This window comes from Macrobrachium nipponense, chromosome 35, assembly GCF_015104395.2.
Source record: "Macrobrachium nipponense isolate FS-2020 chromosome 35, ASM1510439v2, whole genome shotgun sequence".
Lineage (NCBI taxonomy): Eukaryota > Metazoa > Arthropoda > Malacostraca > Decapoda > Palaemonidae > Macrobrachium > Macrobrachium nipponense.
The window spans coordinates 26,725,193-26,745,272 of NC_061096.1; the positions used below are offsets into that span (position 1 = coordinate 26,725,193).

General features: G+C 38.1%; 2 protein-coding genes across 2 annotated transcripts in view; one reads left to right on the forward strand and one right to left on the reverse strand.

The window, feature by feature from the left end:
- LOC135208504 (H(+)/Cl(-) exchange transporter 5-like) overlaps positions 1-14,065 on the reverse strand; it is a gene marked incomplete in the record, with an annotated part of 106,888 nt that extends 92,823 nt beyond the window's left edge. Inside the window, 2 exon segments of the mRNA XM_064240759.1 lie at positions 2,930-3,048; positions 13,579-14,065. Coding sequence (XP_064096829.1) covers positions 2,930-3,025 — 96 coding nt within the window.
- A 2,522-nt stretch (positions 14,066-16,587) lies between these two features.
- Positions 16,588-20,056, forward strand: LOC135208505 (uncharacterized). The gene is made up of 3 exons (XM_064240760.1): positions 16,588-16,821; positions 17,144-17,232; positions 17,521-20,056. The coding sequence occupies exons 1-3, from the start codon at positions 16,780-16,782 to the stop codon at positions 18,884-18,886; spliced, it is 1,497 nt and encodes a 498-aa protein (XP_064096830.1). The 5' UTR covers positions 16,588-16,779; the 3' UTR covers positions 18,887-20,056.
- Positions 20,057-20,080: the final 24 nt, after the last annotated feature.

The window sequence follows — 20,080 nt, forward strand, 5'->3', positions numbered from 1 at the left end:
TACCTGGACACCCCTTCATGGGAGGGTTGTATGCACACCACATTGCAACTTCTCATTTTTTATGATTTCAAAAGCATCCATCCATCTGGTGGAGCATTAGGACATCAATATTTTTTAATATATAAAACATGAAAAATGTTGAATATAATAAACTATTGTTACCAGATGACAAAAATACGGCAAAATTGAAGGGGGATAAAATGCAAGTCATAAACAGCATAATCAAAAGAGGTGTTAAAGAATCACCAAGCAAGAACTGACATAACACAACAAACATGAAATCTTACACCAATAGAAGATGAAGACACCCTAAACAACACTAGAAAAGCAAAACAGCTGTTCTTGAAAAAATTCAGTTAAAAGTCACACAAACTTCAAGTATTTCTTGCCTCCATCTTCAAAAGCTGTCACTGAGTGACTTTGGATCCAGAATAGCTTAACTGAGCAGCAATCTTGCACTCACTTTTGGGAATTCTGGGTAGATCTCTTAGTGAGCTTACTCTAGGTAAAAAACAATGCACAAAACATTAGTTAAATGGTCAGTGAAATGTCAGTAAACATAAAAAAAACACTTGGCTTCCTCATGCAATAATGTTTTAAATACAGGTAGACCTTCACTAACTGAACAGTGTTGGGACTAGAGGAGTGCCACATCTGAAATTCCGAATTGCAGAAGGATTACCCATAAACAATGGCTAACAACCTTACAGTCCCTTTAATACAGCATATACCTTATATGACTGTGTCTGAGGCTATCAATTACACTCAGCATACTGTTTGATTCAACTTTTTCCCCCAAATTATCATTTCATCATTTATTACACATACACTGCAAGCCATGAATCTCTGAGTAGTGACTGGCAGTCTAATATCACAATAATTATTGCTGTGAAAGTGTGGACTGTAGCCTACGTACATGCTTGGCTACATTTTGCACCAGAAGGTTTGGCTACTTCACATCAAAGTAAGTATCAGTATAAACTTTCAACTTATTGAATACTTTCAGATCTTATTACTTTAAACATATTCATGTGCATTTAAAAACTAGTAAAAACCTCAACAAATGATTTTGCAAAGGTGACATGGAATGAGCACTTCACTGCCATCAGACAAACCACATCAAATCAATACAGTTTGACTCACACATTACAAAGCTATAGTTATTATAATATAATCTTTAAACTCTTAATAAGCCTAATACTGTGAGATAAGACTTATAGAAATATATGCACTTCAAAAAATTAACATAAGATAAATTTTAAAAAATTGCATAACAATAAGGAGCAATAACCAGGGAAAAAATATGCACTTTAAAATCAAAATACAAACTATGTACGTATATCAAAACATTAGGCTACAGTCCACACACTTTCACAGCAATAATTATTGTGATAGTAGATTGAAACATAGAGCACTACTAGGAATTAATGTTTGTATTGACAAAATAATAAGCATACAAGACAATTCCATTTTTGGTTTATTACAATGTGTTAAGATAATCAAACATTAGCCATGTATATTTCAAAAAGTTTCAGCGGCAAATTACTTTTTAAGTTAAAATTGGCAAACACTGGCTAGGGAGGATTCTAAGTAGTATAATATATTTCCCGTTTTTATTGTTGGTTGGCTGCTGCCTTCTCACTATTCCCTAATCTATCCACTGAGAACATGCACAGAACTGCACATCTCTTAACACATAATGAAAAAATAAATAAATAACACAATGAAAAAATAAATAAATAAATAAAAAAGAACTGAAAATATAAATGTACGGTATCAATATTTATTTGAGAAAAAGATACAGCATATATAATAATAAAAAAACTGTTACTTGGCAGTTAACAGCGTTTGCTAGTTTAGAGCTGGCTGCAACTATAAGATGCTATAAGATTATCATATATTAGTACGTAATGAAATGTGGAATGCATAGCTTGCAATGTTAATTGCTTATCATTACAGATTTTCATAGGACATCAACAACTGCCAATGAGAGAAGATTTCTTTTATTTCCAGCCATCTTATCTTTCAATGACTTTATTCTTCTTCTCAACCCTTTTTAGCAGTACAGAACGGCGGCAAAAATTATTTTGAAAACATATCATGGCAATTTTAAAACATACTGAAAAACATTACAAATGGGTTTCCAGTACACCACAAAAACCATCTTTCAATGTTCATTAGAACAGTTGATACCTTCCCACACCCAAAATGACTAACAGTGCACTGTGGATCTCCCCCCCCCCCCCCCCCCCCCCCCCCCCCCCCCCCCCCCCCCCCTCCCCCCCCCCCCCCCCCCCCCCCCCCCTCCCCCCCCCCCACCCCCCCCCCACAAACAGTTTGGTAGCCCGTTAAGTTGGAAATATTTGCTACATTAGTAAAGGAACCACATGACAGGTAAATTAATTAGTGAATATCTGACAGGTAAATAAATTCATGAATATCTCGGTACATTACCGTACTATATAATGGTGCTGAGAGCATATTTCTAGTTAGTATCTGACTATGATCTGACACCTTTAGTTTGTTTCAATGCTCACCTTGGGTGAGCATTAATTACTGTGAATTTTGCATCACAGCTTTGTACTTTTATCAAGTGAATTCAACTTTTCATTTCATGCTGAGACTACTCTCAAAGAAAACAGCAAAACGCAATGGAAGATTCTTAAAAAACAAAGCTAGGATACTGTACTAATGGTTTTTTATTTATACCTGTACCACAGTTGTGGCTAAATATGACAATTCATTATTTATCTAGTTATCTATGCTGTAAAAGTTGCAGCAAGTTAAATTTTTAATTAATTTGTATTTTCATAGCTAACAAACCTGGGTCTTGAGGAGCAATAACAAACAAACTGTCCTCTTTGTATCCCAACAATTTTGCAGCAGAAAAAATTTATAACCTCAACAAACACATAATATCTGTACTCACGGCAGAGTGAGATGGTTGGTCAAGAGCCTGGTAATTAGGTGGACGCATTAGAGGATTGTTTATGATTTCATGGCTTCTCAATGGCCGCGTCTCCATTCCAGTGACAAGTCAGCTACAATCTGGAAGAAATAAAAACAAGTCATTTTATACACATCACCTGGTTTACATGATGAATTATTAAGCAAATACTACAAACTTAGAATTATGGAAAATATGTGATGACAAACATACTCAGCTAATATAAAATAAAACTTTATTTGTTGATTTAACATTCTAAGCTGATGAGAATTTTGTAGATTCTCATCATTAAGGACTCCAACAATTTTCAGATTCACACTAGGTACCAGCTAATACATCCAGTCCAAATGTGTTGTGTTATGGTAGTAGTACAAATATAAAACAATTTTTTAATTATGAAGGACTCTTAAGCTGTAAAATGCCCTGGGTCCAAAAAACTATCTTTTTTTATTTTTTTACATGACATGAATCTAAGTCTGGTACAAAAGGGAACAAAAATAAACATATCTAATTATTGTAAGCACACCACAGCCTCTTCCTATTAGTGAATCACATTATACTTCCCAACAATTCATTCTTCGGGGATATTAATGGGCCCCGTATGCATTCACTTAAGTTCCAAAGAACAAAACTGTTACATCTTGAGGTAAATATTGAAGCTGAGAGTTACACACTTTCAAAACTTCAAGTACACCAAACTCAACCAAATCATCACATTATTCTTTAGGCTTACTTATTACCAATAAATAATTATATTTCATATCTCATGATAAATATTGATCTTCAAGCATTTAGGCTAATACTTATCAGTCTCCCACGTCCCCTCTAAAAATGGATGATCATCACACCTACTTTAGAGGATATTACTGTTGCTCAAATTATGTGGCATCGTATAAGATCAGAATTCATCCAAAGTTTGTCAGGAACTGGTTAGAAACCATTTTTGTATAAAAGTATACATGATTTAACACACTCCAATTTATGTTAGGTTGGTCAGTCCACTCCCAACCTCCCAAGAGTTGGACCCAGTGCTCCATGTTAGAATAAACTGCGATAGGCCTAGCCTATAACTAATGGTCAACAACAAATAAGCTAATGTACAACATAGGATTAGCTAGTCTGAAAGCAAAATTGGGAGTAAAGGATGTCTTTGTGGTGCAAGAGTTGACAAACCTCACAGTTGCACTATGAAACAACTGTTAGGAGGGTGGTAAAAAGTAAGAGATGAAACAGAGGTACAGTAAAAAGAAATGAAAGGTGTTGCAGCTAGGGTCCGAAGGGATGCTGCAATGGACCTTATAGGGAAAGCCAAGGCTAGACTAGGCATACAAGGTTAAACTAATTGGTAGGGCATTATTGCTTCTCATACATGGTAAAACACTGCCCTGTCATAGGCTATCGCATATTTCTCAAGTTACATTACATTAATTGAAAATTTAAAGGGTTAAGATAAGGAAGATAGGGACAGGGCAGACTATTTTTAGGATATTGAAGATACCCATGAGACAGGGCAGACTACTATATTAAAATACGGAAGACAGAAACGGAATGGGAATGGAATATAGTTTAGGCCAAAGACAGGGCCAGGGCAGACTTAGCCTGGACAGTCTGTCAGTCCCTCACTGGCACGACAACTAGCTACCCAGTCTGCCTCGGGTATAGGCTAGGCTACCTACGATGGTCTATGATGTAGGTTTGGGGTGCATTACCTAGCCTATACTCAATTGCATTACCAGAAAGAACAAAAACCATCCACATTTTATACACTATACCTAGTAGTGGTCATCTACCCTGCTTTGGAACGGAATTCGAGAGATGTAATGATTAAGGTAGTTAGGAAAAATGACAAAATGACGGAGGGTTCAGGATGTAACCTTGACCCACCCCGGGGCTACAAGGATCTACAACAAGGTACTGGGTACTACAATACGGCAAGCGCGCCCACCGATGCGAATATAAAAAGACAATCAGGCGACTGATTGAAATACAAATTCATAGTGAAAAAAACGGTTTCCACTCGTAATTAAATCAGATGAGTTTTCGAGGGTGGAGAAATGTCACTTCAAATCACACGCAATTCAACCCCCCTCGAAAACAGACCCACGTAACCTACTTCCTCCTCTCTCTCATGGGTCAGTCCAATTCTCCGTTAGAGGAGGAACAGGAACGAAGCTTTCAAAGGAACCTTACCATTTTGGCATAAATGGGAACCGTGGGGCGTGAGTGACAGCTGTAGGTGGGGGAGGAGGAGGGACACGGAAAAAGGTCCTTCACCATCAGATGTTTTGGGAAGGTACTGGCTGCCACTCGACCGGAAGTCTGCATTAAAGCCTTCTGCTACGAGTCATCGCCGTTCTAATGCATCGAATATCCCATCAAAATCGCGCGAATATTACCACTCACCGGAGATTCGATAATTCGACGTGGATATTATTCGCTCTCAGGCGAAGTCGTTGAATAATAGCGAGGAATTTCGGGCTTTACGACACTTTGCTCTCCCTCGCGAGATGGACGCACGTTGCTGGAACATAACAAAGGAACAGAAAACGGAAACTTTACGGGGAACTGCGTTTTACGAATAACCCCCACAATAATAGACTGAAAAATTAAACATCAATCGTTCAAAATCCTAATTCCTGACATTCCCAGATACTAACACCGCCTCTAGAGATCCGTCGTCTATACAGCAATTCATTCCTCAGTTGACACATACACCGGCTTCGTAATAAACCGACAATGAGCGATCATAAGCCGCTCTTACACTCACTACTGTTCCCACGACGTCATAGTATGACTCAAGGCATGTGATCGTCTTGCAAAGCTACGATCGCTTACGTCGTTGAATCACGACCCCGACAAAATGCCGCAGCAATAATGGATAAAGCACATTATTTCCCCCAAAACTGAAACTGAATAAGAACCTGCTTGATAAAACAATTTAGCCATTCAACAATTATGTAAGACCCCAAAAAAATAACAGACCTTGTTTCTCCGTTTTCCTCCAATTTTCCCTCGTCACCATATTCGTACGTCTCTGTTAATACGTATACTTATATGGAAATTATTCTCTGACGCCTAAATCAGGCTCTGTCTCGTATATACTTTCAATATATGTTTGGAAATGAGGCAGCCATTTGGTTCATTCATGAGACTTACTAGGGAATCAGCATCATGAGCAATACTGACTCCAGATTGGTAAAGGGTCTGATGACTGTCGTTTATTCACAAAAGCATCTATGGGTTCGGGATTAGAATATCTCTCTGAATTAACCAGATGGGATATTCCCCTCTTCTAACAGTCAGTCAGTGCATTAGTATTATGAATTCGTTTTTATGGCAAATTCTACTAGCAAACATTTGGTATGCATTTGGACGGGAAAAGGTATGGTTGGTTTTCTTTTTCTTTTTTTAAGCCTCAAACAGAAACGTATCGTTTTTATTTGAAGAATTACACTAGAAAATGGCAACAGGAATCAAGCATGCTAAGGTTTTCTTCATTTTATCACACGAAAGAACTTTGTAGGAGTTAAATCTGACTCTCTAGAGCACAACCCTGATAACACTCTTCTTCTTAGTCGAATCCCTTGACGGGTTCGCTATATATTTTTAATGAGTCCCCTTCAGCTGTTTCTATCTTGAGCGGTTAATTTCTTGATTGGTGTGGGCAGGTGTTTTACTGACGGATGATGCCCTTCCTAAGTGCAATCCCCTCGCCCACCCCCCCCCCCCCACCGACCCACCCAACCCCGCCCCACCCATAACACTGTAGATCAGACAACCATCGGCATTCAAACACCAAGCTGCATGCCGAAGTTAACGCATCAACACTTAAACGAAATTTTATATAATAAAAGAAAATCCTATGCTTCCATGGATGGTGGGAGTGACGTTAAACAGTTCAATGCATATTCACAAAAGATGATATTATGAATTTACGTCATCTTTCTTCATGAACAAGTAACTACAGAAGATGAATTGAGGCAGTAAAAAACGTGTTCCCCAAACTTTAAAATTTAATGGTATAGCTTTTCCATAACATTATCAGTTTTCTATTATCTCACATTTAAACAAATTCAACAATATATCATCTATAGAGGCAAAAATATTTACTTGTGGGGATTTAAATGAAATGGAGGTTGGTAAATAGAGTATTAGAATAATATATACAATTGGAAGAAGGGAGTGAAAAGTAAGACGGAAGACGTAATATGAATGGAGGTACAGTAAAAAGGAATGAAAGGGCTAAGCTGCTATAGGGGCCGAAGGGACGCTAGTAAGACCCTCAATTAAGAAATGCCTATACAGATTAACTTGCTCGTCCTAACGTGAAAGAAATCAAGACGTGGTTCGATCTGCTTTAAACCATCATTAGCTGGCACCTGCATGGGCCAAGACACACCGAAACACCTGCTCGAGAGGAGGTCATAAAATCAATCCGTAGTACGTGCTGTCAGGTTTTCAGTGTCAACCCCAACCCACCACCCCGTCCCCCAACCCCTCAAACAAATACGCGTCCATGTTTCTAAACGTGCTATATCCGCTGTATAAAAGTACTTGGTTTCGCACCATAGAGACGGTGTTTAAAACCTGAGAGAAAAGACAACCAGCTAAACATCTAGGTAAATTATGTCCCAAATCAGGTCAGTCGTCGTACGTGACCTAAACAGGAATTCAGGAGACCTAAAAAAGCTTGCAAACAAAGCTTCCTTCAGGTAAGGCACGATGACTCGTCGTTTAAGCGACGACTGCAGTGTTTACCCACTTCTGTCTCTGGTCAACAGGAGGAGGAAACGGTTTATAAGCTTATCACAGCAAGCTTCATGAAGATCCATAATTTATCCATCCTAGATGCTGCAAAACACAATAAGCTATCTATATAGCACTGCTCTGATCAAGTGAGGCATAAAGCGACAGGTATAATATAGGTCTATATCTATTACTCGCAAGAGCAGTGAGTGGTGAAATGTTCATCACAGTTTTGCCAAGTCAGAGAATCGCTCGAGGCTTAACGCCCACCAAGTTGTGAATGGGCGCCTGTATTTCATGATGTCAAGAAAAATACGTCGAGAAAACGGAAGCCTGTATTACCCTCTTAAGATTACACACACACAATTTGTGTCACAAACAAAATAATATATAATACCTAGACTAAAGACACACCCGGACGCGTTGCTTTCTACCTTAACGTCAAACTCTCTTCCATACTTGCAGTTCAAATATTTGTTTAACCTTCCCAACCGCCCACTATTCTAAATCTCGCCAGCTGATCGCCAAATACGCTACCATGGTCTCAGACTGAAGCAAAACAACTTTCACAAGGAACGAGAAAAAGTAATCACCTCCATTGCTATATTTCCCAGTAGTGGTCTCACAAATTCTACCCCTTTCGAGGTTACTAATATCTCGGGAACAACTTACAACCAAAGAGAATTATATATATTAAACCATCTGCACCAGCCAGGATTCACAAACCTACATATGCTTCATGAGTTTGATATAAGAAAGGGGAGTTATTAAAGCTATCAAAGAAAGTTATATAAGCCGATTTCGACCCCGCTGCTTACATATTTCTGTCGAATTTCAGTTATGTACTTGTAAGTGAAATCTACCTGCTTCTATCATGACAGCTTATTATACACGTGACTTTTTGTATATTAAAGACTATTAGGCAATAAATTACCATTTGGAAGTAATCTTTATAAGTTATAAATCATATTTGTTAAGTGCATATGCTCCAAGCCACGATCTGCGTGTTTCCTCTGTAACAATTTCAAAAAATATACGATCGATGCGCTATGTTACATATAATTCCCCGCGGATGAAATTTGTTATTTCCGTAGTTAATTTGACATTATAGTGGTAATTGTAGCTTAATATTTGTGAATATAAATCTATCATATATATATATATATGTATATATATATATATATATATATATATATATATATAGCCAAGTGTTATAAACTACACAATAAGCTTTCAGGGTAAAGATGGGGCTGATTTTGATTAAGAAACCTGAATTCCTGATATCGCACCATTAGGTCTATACTTGCGCGTTGGCTTTATCTATTGTGCAGTATACAGATCTATACAGATCTTAGGAGGAAGGATGACCATGAGGTATACACAGAAAACAAATGGAAAGACAACACTTTCCCGGAGAGGAGAGTCTTCGAGAACTGGATATTAGATATCCACATGACGACTGGAGTGAGATGATACAAACGCGCGTGACTTGGAACGAGAGCAAGCAAAGGGAATGTGACCAGTTCACCAATTAAAGCACAATATTTTCATTCGTTAAACAGCCAACACGAGATGGTGATGTTTTTTCATCTTTTTTTCAAGGTTTTAATGTTATTTTTATCACTTGAAACAACCAACGACTGAAATTCACGTTTTAAGATGGCGACGAAATGACTGCATGGTAGCCTGACACAAGATTATCATGCTGGTAAATGAGAGATAAAATAATTCGTTACAGGAATCTAGTAGGACGAACTTCCGTTCAGAGTCAGTATACAAACACTGCAAAATATAAATATCGTAATATGTGTGCACATTCAGCAGGGTACACATAAAATATGAAGAAATACTGAAAAGGAGCTCATAGTCTGTGCGGTGTAGTGTACGGATAAACACGGTCTAGGTCTTGCAATTAAAGGATCAATTCTTTTCATTTCTTTTCGATTGAAAAGACGCATTTAAGAATTAAACAACGAAATAACTAGAAATTACAAGAATCCATAAAAAGATTTCGATTATAAGTCTCGAACTGTTATTTTAGTTAAAGAAAAATAAATAAATATAACTCAATGGTGTTCTTGCGTCAACGCAAGGGGTGAAATTTTTTAACCATTTTCCCTTCAAATCGATTTACTTTTGCTTCAGTATATATATAATATATATCTATATATAGATATATATTATATATATATAATATATATATATTATATATGATATATATATATCAAAATATAGAGAGAAAAGTACTATATTTCAGAGACTGCTGTCTCCCTCTTCAGATATATGAATGAGAAAAGTTTACAGAAAATGTGGTATTTATACCGAGAGATCCATCCACAGGTAAGCCAATTTAGGTCACCCCCGCTGATAATCTTCCATTAATCTTCTTAAGCGTTGGTTGAATGAAAATTTTGTCGATCACATCTGAATCCCATGCTCCTTTTGAGATGTTCATTACCTGCCTCTCTTTAATTAGGGCCGATTCCATCACTTGACTCTTGTACCGGCAGTTGCTGCTATAAATTATACATGACAAATTCCAGTTTATTCTAAGGTTATGGTTGTCCATACCTAACGTATGATTTATACAGCAACTGACGGTACAAGAGTCAAATGATGGAATCGGCCTTAATAAAAGAGGCAGGTAATGAACATCTCGAAAGGAGCATGGGATTCAGATGTGATCGACAAGATTTTCATTCAACCAACGCTTAAGAAGATTAAAGGAAGATTATCAGCGGGGGTGACCTAAATTGGCTTACCTGTGGCTGGATCTCTTGGTATAAATACCGCCTTTTCTGTAAACCTTTCTCATTCATATACCTGAAGAGGGAGACAGCAGTCTCAAAAATATAGTACTTTTCTCTCTATATTTTGGTGTTTTTATGGGCTCCTTTTATTAGATAGAATTCTGTTGTAAGAAGAAATTGTTACCCAGTCATTCATTAGATTATATATATATGATATATTATATATAAATATATATCAATATATATATATATATATTATATATACGTAATATGTTATTATATATATATATATATTATATATATATAGATATCTATATATATATATATATATATATATATATATAATAAACATTAGTACTACATTCATACGTGTTGCAACCGCCCTTCTAAATTTATCTTCCCGATGCTGAACAGCTGCCATCCAACATAATTTTTTTCTTTTTTAAATACTTCATTAGTGCTTCTTCAACATAAGTCTCCATTTAGCTGCACCCAAATTAAAGGATGACAAGAATAAGACAACTCCTCTACCGAAAACTAAAAATAATTCATCATTTTTGTAGATTTCCAAAAATTTACTACAGTCCTAGTTTCGTTTCTTAATATAATGCTCCTCTCATCAGCATCGAGAGAGAGAGAGAGAGAGAGAGAGAGAGAGAGAGAGAGAGAGAGAGAGAGAGAGAGAGTCAATTATAAGGAAAATCTTTAAATGCCACATGATATAAATCTCCTGGAATGACAGCGCACATTATTAGGCAACATCAATAGAGCTAGTACTAGTACATCTCAAAGGCGGAGATACTACCTGGCAAAATTCCCTGTGTCTGATGTGATAGGTGTGCCATTGTGACCTGCTATTATAGCTTCGATGTCCTTCTTATGCATATATGGTCTTTATTCTCTCGTAATCTCGGGGAACGTTGCTTAAACACACTCGGTCTAACTGGGATTTGCTCCTTAGTGAAGTTGCTTGCCAAGCCAGCGTATAGATGTTTCTGTCCTGTTGGCCTTCTATCCTCATAGATTTAATTATCAACGAGAGAGAGAGAGAGAGAGAGAGAGAGAGAGAGAGAGAGAGAGAGAGAGAGAGAGAGAGAGAGAGAGAGTTTATCTACCACGGTCGCCAGGCTTCCGGTGGCTCTAATGACTTGTATAAGATATCTTGGTGGCTATGGAGCCTTGTGATAAGTGAGTACATGTTGAACAAAAAACACGAGAGACTTGTTTCGTAACGCCAGTTCGCACATTTATTTTTAGAACATAGTGAATATATGCGAAAAAAATGGTTTACGAGTACAAAATGTCTACGATTAGCTATAGGTTCTGGATGGGAAACAGCTTAATTGAGGGAGGAAAACATTCAAAAATTGGGGATCTGTTGAATTTTCTTCAAATGAGATTTTTTGTAGAGAAACAATTTTTATCCGGCCTACATCCGAGTTGGTCAAATTTTCTTAATCTAGTACTATACAAATACGTTCTATCGTTGTTTCACTACCTTACATTTGCCCCATGCAAAGCTAAACTATTCCCCCAATTACAAATATCACTGACGACAAGAATGAAATGCATCCATGGTCCTGTTTCTTCACGTGACTTCAAAATCTTATTATCGAGATAATTGGCTTTATTCGTAGTCCATGAGGAGTTCCTTTTACTCATTCTTTAATGGGAGGTCCCAAGAAAGATAAAGGGTCCAGGTGCTGCATATGCCGTAGGCGATGATGCATTGGCGGTATCACTTATGCAACCTGGTATGCAGAGCCGTGTCCCATCTTTCGCCTCTGCACCACAAAAATTTAAGTTTTACCATCATTATTCAACTGCATGCTCAAAGGTGCTTCCAAACGATGGCTTCGATGGCCAGATAACCTGCAATATTACTGACTTGGTCAGTGCCCCACTAGTATATTTTCACCTTCCTATCTTAAGCAGAGAATGAATGCATTATTTCTAAAACGATATCCGATCTAGGCCTAACGACATTATACTGATTCTAGCACAGAGAGATATATAAATCACTGCCCGGTAGCTGACCTAAGTCACGTACTTTATTAAGTAATCTGTACTGAAGCTGATCTATAGTACTACGTTTGTATAATTCTTATAGAACTAACTACGTCTGGAAACATACACACACACAGAAAGAGAGAGAGACTACAGAGGGTACGGCGTGAAGAATTGAATTTTTTTAAGGTAACTGGAAAAAATCGCAAATAAATCCATCATAATGCATATATATTAAATTAATAATGGTTACATTAAATTAATAATGGATACATTAAATTAATAATGGATACATTAAATTAATAATGGATATATTTGTGATTTTTAACCAGCAACTTTAAACATTTCTGAGATTCTTCACGCTCTGCCCTCATTATAGTCTCAACCAACCCTCTCTCTCTCTCTCTCTCTCTCTCTCTCTCTCTCTCTCTCTTCTTCCCAGCCGTAGTAATTTTTGCAAGAATAGCAGAAAGACGGCATTTTCCATCCCATTTCGCTGCTGACACAGAGATATATTACGTAACTTGAGACTAGATCGCTGTCATGCAGCTCCTACATCTCATAAGAACCGGTCCTGAGAGCGAGCTTCGCTTGACCCCGATATGTAGAACTCCTTCTACTCAAACGATAATAAAGGAAGAAGAAAAAGAAAGAGAGAAGACTGGTGTAGTGACATTATTCACTTAAATACTAATTCACTGGGGAAGGGCCCCACATTCCCCCAGGTCCAGGCAAAGAAGATGAAGGAAAGATGTTATAAGTATACCAGGTGACGCACGCAAGACGTTTCATTTAGAAACAAAAACAGGATGTCACGCCCTTTTCATTAAAGGCGTTCGGACATCTTGAATGAATATTCCGCCACCCACAAATAAAAGCCTCGCGGCGCTGCAGAGCAAGAACGGAAAAGGAATGCAGAGCAACTGCAGCAGCAGCAACTGACATATTGCTATAATGAGGATATACCTTCAGCGTTTTTGACTGGTCGAACCCATGAAAGCGGTTAAATCGAAAACACACTTATCGTTCTGCATACATGAACGTTTAAATAAAATATTAAGTCTTTATCTATTAACCTTTTTTCTTTTCCAGACATTACGCTTACGGCAAATGACGCTATGAACTTACCTACAAACGAAATTCCCGATAAGCGTTATCAGTAACGCGTATATAGGTTTAATACCTCCTCCCTCGATATCTAAACCCCAAGATATTAATTCACCAAGACACTGATGACACCGTTTCTGTTTGCCGATATTAACTGAAGCCAAACCCAAAGTATTATATACTTTGGCCAAACCATCATGTTAAAAACGTATCCATATGCTCGGGAAATACTTTTCAAGAAGGCAAAGAGAGCGCTACTCAGTCATCTGCCCTACGGAATGACAGTCACTTTATTTCCGTTAATGCTAGTGATTTCTAGAAAGTATTCTTCACAGCACTGAGTTGCGAGATGTATCTGGCACAAAGGAAAACGCGAATTTATCACAATTTCGACAGAAACGAACGCAAAATCACCTCACGACGCAGAACGCATCACTTAAACATGGCCAGCTCCTTCTCCAACGCCAGCCACTAAATACCAAAGTTGCCACACACACACACGTGATGTTTCAGCTAAGGCTGCTGCTGCATGGGGGAGTCCCACGCCCGCGCAAACCCCTTCCATCCCTGGATATCCCCGCCCCTATACCGTCTCTCCCGTAAACAATAACCCCTTGCCTGCCTGCTTCCCCCGTCCCTAATATATCCCTTTCACTCCCTCCTCCACTAGTTTGGGTTCCTCTCCCCTAATAATCGCTCTGCATTTGCACAAAGGCTTTCGCCCGTAGCCTATACTCCTTCATTGCTCTCTCTCTCTCTCTCTCTCTCTCTCTCTCTCTCCTCTCTCTCTCTCTCTCTCTCTTTGTGCTTGCGCGGTTTGTTAACAAGCTATGAATGCAAGCAAACATCGAGCTTTCACGTTTGGTTTCTGGGAAAGCTCGGTACTGTGAACTTGAATCTAGAGCAGATGAAACCGAAAGATTTCTCAAAATATGTCTCTCTCTCTCTCTCTCTCTCTCTCTCTCTCTCTCTCTCTCTCTCTCTCTCTCTCTCTCTCTCTCTCAACTTCACTGCTTGTGCGGTTGAACACGTGTGATGGTTTAACAAGCTATGAATGCAAGCAAACTTCGAGCTTTCACCTTTGGTTTCTGGGAAAACTCGGTACTGTGAACTTAAATATGGAGCAGATGTAAACGAACGATTCCTCAAAATATGCTCTCTCTCTCTCTCTCTCTCTCTCTCTCTCTCTCTCTCTCTCTCTCTCTCTCTCTCTCTCTCTCTCTCTCTCTTTCTGCTTGCGCTGTTGAACACGTGTGATGGGTTTAACAAGCTGTGAATGCAAGCAAACTTCGAGCTTTCGCGTTTGGTTTTTGGGAAAGCTCGGTACTGTGAACCTGAATATGGAGGAGATGGCACAGAAAGATTTCTCAAAATATGCTTTCTCTGTTGAGTCTACTTTAAACGAAATCGAAAAAAACTATCTATTCACGCCAGAGTTGAGTCTATTTACCAGCTGCATAATGTAAAATGACATTGCTTGTCGAGTAATGTCATTTTACGTAAGTACACAATTGCTACCATAGGGCAAAGCTAATGAAAGAGATAGAGCTAAATAAAAATAAAGTTTATTACAAACCTCCAACAAAGCGTGAGACTGATCAATTTTGTCTTATGAGATAACGTGCGAATATGTTTGAATGTGATTTGATAAACGTACAGTTGTTCGTTATAGAAACGACGTTGTAAGAGTGCTAAATCAGTTGATAATATTCCACTTGGCTTTTCCTATGGAACCGGATTAGTCTAAAGTGTTGATGTTGATTTTATGGTTCAGAGGCTTATTTTAGCCTCTTGCGGCTACAGTAAAGCAAATAATTATTTTCTGCCCATTCATTTCATCGATCAATTCACTTTCAGAAGGAAATATTCAAATGAGGATAGATTGTCGTTTAATTCTTCAAATCAAGTGGAACCGGGTGGCACAGCTAATTAATGCACACCGGTCCTCGAGAGCAGACGAATATAGACGAGTAGTATATAATACATTTCTTCGATTATGACAAATCAGATCGAATCTAGGGTGCTTAGTGAGTGAAAGTGAAAGCATGAGAATGTATTTATGGCAAACCACCTTACGTTGTAAATAGCATGGTATAGAGTCCGAATGTTCACGCTAGGCCTAACCCTTTTCTCACGTTGTTACAATGGCCCATGTTGACACGATAAGGCAACTCAATAAACCAAAGGCCAGTCTTCATTTGCTTAAGGACAGCAACAATATATCCTTGATGGGTGTATGAGAAATTAAGTTCAAATTTTCGGTGGGAACTGACTCCTGTTTCCTTTTGATATCCTGTATAACTGCTATTACAAACATCCAGATAAGCCTACAATCATCGCTGTGGTGCTTTGATATCCTGTTTTTGTCGGTTGTTATTCCAACTCCGGTCTGAAGTCTTTATCGCACATCAATGAACAAAATGTTTACTTTCATCTATGCACACATATGACTTGTGTGTGTGTGTATATGTGTGTGTGTGTGTGTGTAAACGGAAACTTCAAGAGCTACATACAAGGTTTCCAGTAGTCATGTTCTAACAGCCTCCTATCGATAACATGACTGTTATCATGTTTGTCTCTCCAACCGATAACAACGATAGATAACCTAGTCATATACTTCTAGAACACTGGCACTAGTCTTAATTTCTCAGAGAATAGATAAAAAATTAAAAATATGCCCCATAGCTGCAATGGCTGATTGCCTATACGGTGGCTCGTGCCTTGATATAGTTTTATTGCACAGTTCAGTTCGGCTACAGATCAAATAATACTTTGAAAATGAAAAACTGTTTCAATCATGACCGTTTTCGGTTTTATTTCTGTTTAAGGAAGGACTGAAGGGTGATGAGATGTAGTTGTAGAAATTCATACAAGCACGCACACACACAGATACATACTTATATATAAGTGTGCGCGTGTGTATGCTACTTGGATATAAATATATTAAGGCCCATAATCGCATCCTCTTACGTGTTTTTCAGATCATATTTGATCGAGGAAGTGTCATCCGCTCTTGGGAAGCAATGACAATCCAAATCGGATGTTTTGCTTATTATAGCTTGACGTAGATATGGCCGGATGAGGATGATGGCTTCTTCTTGTTTTGTAAAACGTGAAATACGCCAGAAATCTGGATTTAGGCTCAGTTGTGGGCTGGTGGCTCGTAGGACCTGTTAGGAAGACCTCCTCTTGGAATATGGTGTCCCTGCCCTGATTTCCGCCATGTATTCCAAGCTGGAATCTAAGATTCCAATCCTTCTCTTGGTAAGCAAAGTTTCCGGTTCGTATCATGCTGTTAGGTCTAACGTAAGATCTAAGTTTAGAAAATGGAGCCTTTCATATATAACCTAACTTTGTTATATGTTATTTGTATACATTCTTCATCATTTTGTCGAATTATGTTCAAAGCTATAGACTTATCTTTGTTTGGAGCCTTTCAAATACGCTCTGACTTTACTATTTAGTACTATATTCATCAATTTGCTGGCCTACACGAGAACTAGGCCTATCTCTGTTTTGTTTTCTATCACCTGTGCTCTTCGTTATCAAATTACGATTTACTAACGTTTACTCGTCATTATTGCAGGTCTTTTTTCACTGTTGCCAAGGAATAATTTTGCCAGTTCCTCCCCAACATCAGCAACCACCGGACAGAACATCACTTACTTTGGAAAGGCGGGTTACTCTCCTTTAAAAAAAAGAAAAAAAATTTTATTGTCTTTTTCATGGACGAATTCTGTCGTTTCTGTTTTTATCACCGAAGATACCTTTTGCTACCTAAAGATTTTTTTTTTTTTAATCAATTGTTTGAATGAATATACTTTCCAGTTAATAGCATCTACAAAACACGTGCATGAAACAAGTTATGATGCACGTATATAAATGCAATACATAACACGTTTATGAAAAGCGAGGAACATCCGTATATATGCATGACAATTAATGCCCCTTCTATTCTTGCAGGGCCTTCGAGGAGGACCAGCAACCTTTTGTTAGCGAGGAAGACCTTAGCCAAGAGAGGATGGAATACCCCCAGCCACCGGGGGAAAAAGAACGTTGGGAGGGTTATGAAATCCTGCAGAGTCAGCCTATACCAGAAGGTGAAGAGGATGGTGACATATCAGAGGAGTTATTGCAAATCGACCAGGCAAGTCAGTCGAAAGGATGGGATCAAGGTGAAGATGTCATTGATGATTATTATTCAGCTGATGATAGGCCTAGTACTACACCTCCGGTGAAAAGCGACGTAACAGGAAACAACCATGGCTTCCTACAAGATAGACCTAACGTCGACTCGCAGAGAGACGGTGCATCTAAAATCGCCAATGCAGACGACTGGGGTCGTTCTAGTGATGAAAAGGGCAAGATAACTGTAAAGGAAATGGAAGGATACTTTCCGTATGAGATCAGAGGTAGGGAAGCCTGGGAGACATTTGATAAATATGGGAAATCTTCCTTGCAAAAGACGACCACTGACCGGGACACGTGGAACTACGTTAGAGAGAAAATTGAAGACATGACTGTCATGCCTGGGGTTAAAGATATTCAGGAAAGAGGCTTCAAATGGTTTTTCGGAGGCAAGAGCTCCAGAAAGGGGAAGAAGAGGCCCGGAACTGTGTTTCGACGCACCGAGAAGCCGAAGAAAGGGAACCGGAAAGGAAATGAGGTCGTGAGGAGGAAACCATCTTCTCCTTTGCAGAACAGACGCGCGACTGCCCAGAAAATCTGGAACCGGGGACCAATAAAATCTGAGGAGAAGAAGAAGAAGAATGACGAAAATAGCAGTGAAATTTCAGATAACGCAGAATTTAAGAGCAACGCAAGAGATAACTGGAAGAAATGGGATAAAGGGGTAGTACTGGATGCTGGAAAAGAGGATGATGTACCTGTACTCCAAGACGACAAGGGAGAGGTCTGGAAGGAGTTAGATGATGAAGAAAGAAATGATGAGGATACGGAGGAAAGTTTACAAACAGACATTGACGATCTAAAAGATAGCAGGGAAGACGATGATGATGGAAGTAGTTCTGGAAATGTGAATGAATCATCTGAAATTCGAGACAGTCCAGAAAATGCCTGGGGAAATCTGGATAATGAAGTGAGTAATGAAATGCCCGCAACTGTGAGCAGTAGGAGAGACGGCTGGAAGAAATGGGACAGGGGAGCAAAGGATCCTGGAAAAACAGATGATAGACCAGAATTTCCAGAAGACCAGAAAGAGGCATGGAAAAAATGGGACGACAATGATGGAGGACCCGACGATAACAAACAAAAACCTCCAGTTACCCAGTCATCTCGAAGAGACAGCTGGAAAAAATGGATTCACTAGGAATCTATTCCTGATGGAAGAGGGTCTTGGGAGAAATAGGGTTGAAAAGAATATATATATATATATATATATATATATATATATATATATATATATATATATATATATATATATATATTATATATATATATATATATATATATATATATATATATATATATATATATATATATATATATATATATATATATATCTTAGCAGAGCCTCTAAGAGTTCAAAATGATCAACAATGCAATGAGAGAGAGAATGATAAGAGGAAGCCACTGCAACGGTTGATGGCTGAGGAGATGTATCTGCGCGAAGGAAAATAGTGGTCAGATATTGTTAAAACTGTCAACGAAACTTTGGAGCTGTCGATAAAATATATCAGTATACACAATAAGTAATTAATAACATTTGAAGAACGAGTTCTCTCTATTCGTCATCTTTGCTCATTTATAATTCAATGTCACTAGGATGCATTCTTGCACAGTTATTTACCGCAAGACTCAAAGTCCCAGAGATCTGGTGAACACCCGACCCAGTGATTAGGTTAGGTTATGATGGACTGTTGAAATATGGGTATTCGAGTGTATTTTCACAGTTTTTAACGGTTTTATAATGATTTTTTTTCCTCTTTGCCGGAATCTATTGACTTTGCTGCATTATTGGCGTGTGTGAAGGGTGGTATAGCAAAACACAGAAAGAGGTGGTTTGCCAACGAAATAAAAACTATTCGAAAAAAAACAGTAGGAAAAAATTGTTTCTTTGGCTAAAAAAAAAAAAAAAACTGCCGTGTGTACTTACATATATTAATTTTATTTGTCAAAATCACTTTCGTGTGTACTTTGTCATATTAATTTCATTGGCAAAACCACTGCCGTGTATACGTAGACATGTTCATTTCTTTGGCAAAACTCTGTCATGTGTACAGACATTTTATTGGTGTCTAAAGAGAGAATACAAGATATCAGACGCTATCTGATAAATCCAAACAATCTATCAGCAAATTTTTTATACCAACTATACTGTAAGAGGATTATTTTTTGTTGATTTCGCCAATCTGAGAATCCATAAATAAAATCACTTTATAAAAAGAAATATTTGCATTTATATTCTTCAAATTTGCAATATGTCCTTAGTATATGGAGCAGTAATGTAATGAGAATAAAAATTGGATGAGGAACCCAAGAGAGAAGTTATTTTACGACCTTC

Excerpts from the sequence above, each read along its gene's own strand:
- LOC135208505 (XM_064240760.1), top strand. The coding sequence starts at position 16,780 with ATGTATTCCAAGCTGGAATCTAAGATTCCAATCCTTCTCTTG. Across the intron at positions 16,822-17,143 it reads AGATTCCAATCCTTCTCTTG|GTCTTTTTTCACTGTTGCCA; the intron begins GTAAGCAAAGTT and ends TCATTATTGCAG. Across the intron at positions 17,233-17,520 it reads ACATCACTTACTTTGGAAAG|GGCCTTCGAGGAGGACCAGC; the intron begins GCGGGTTACTCT and ends CTATTCTTGCAG.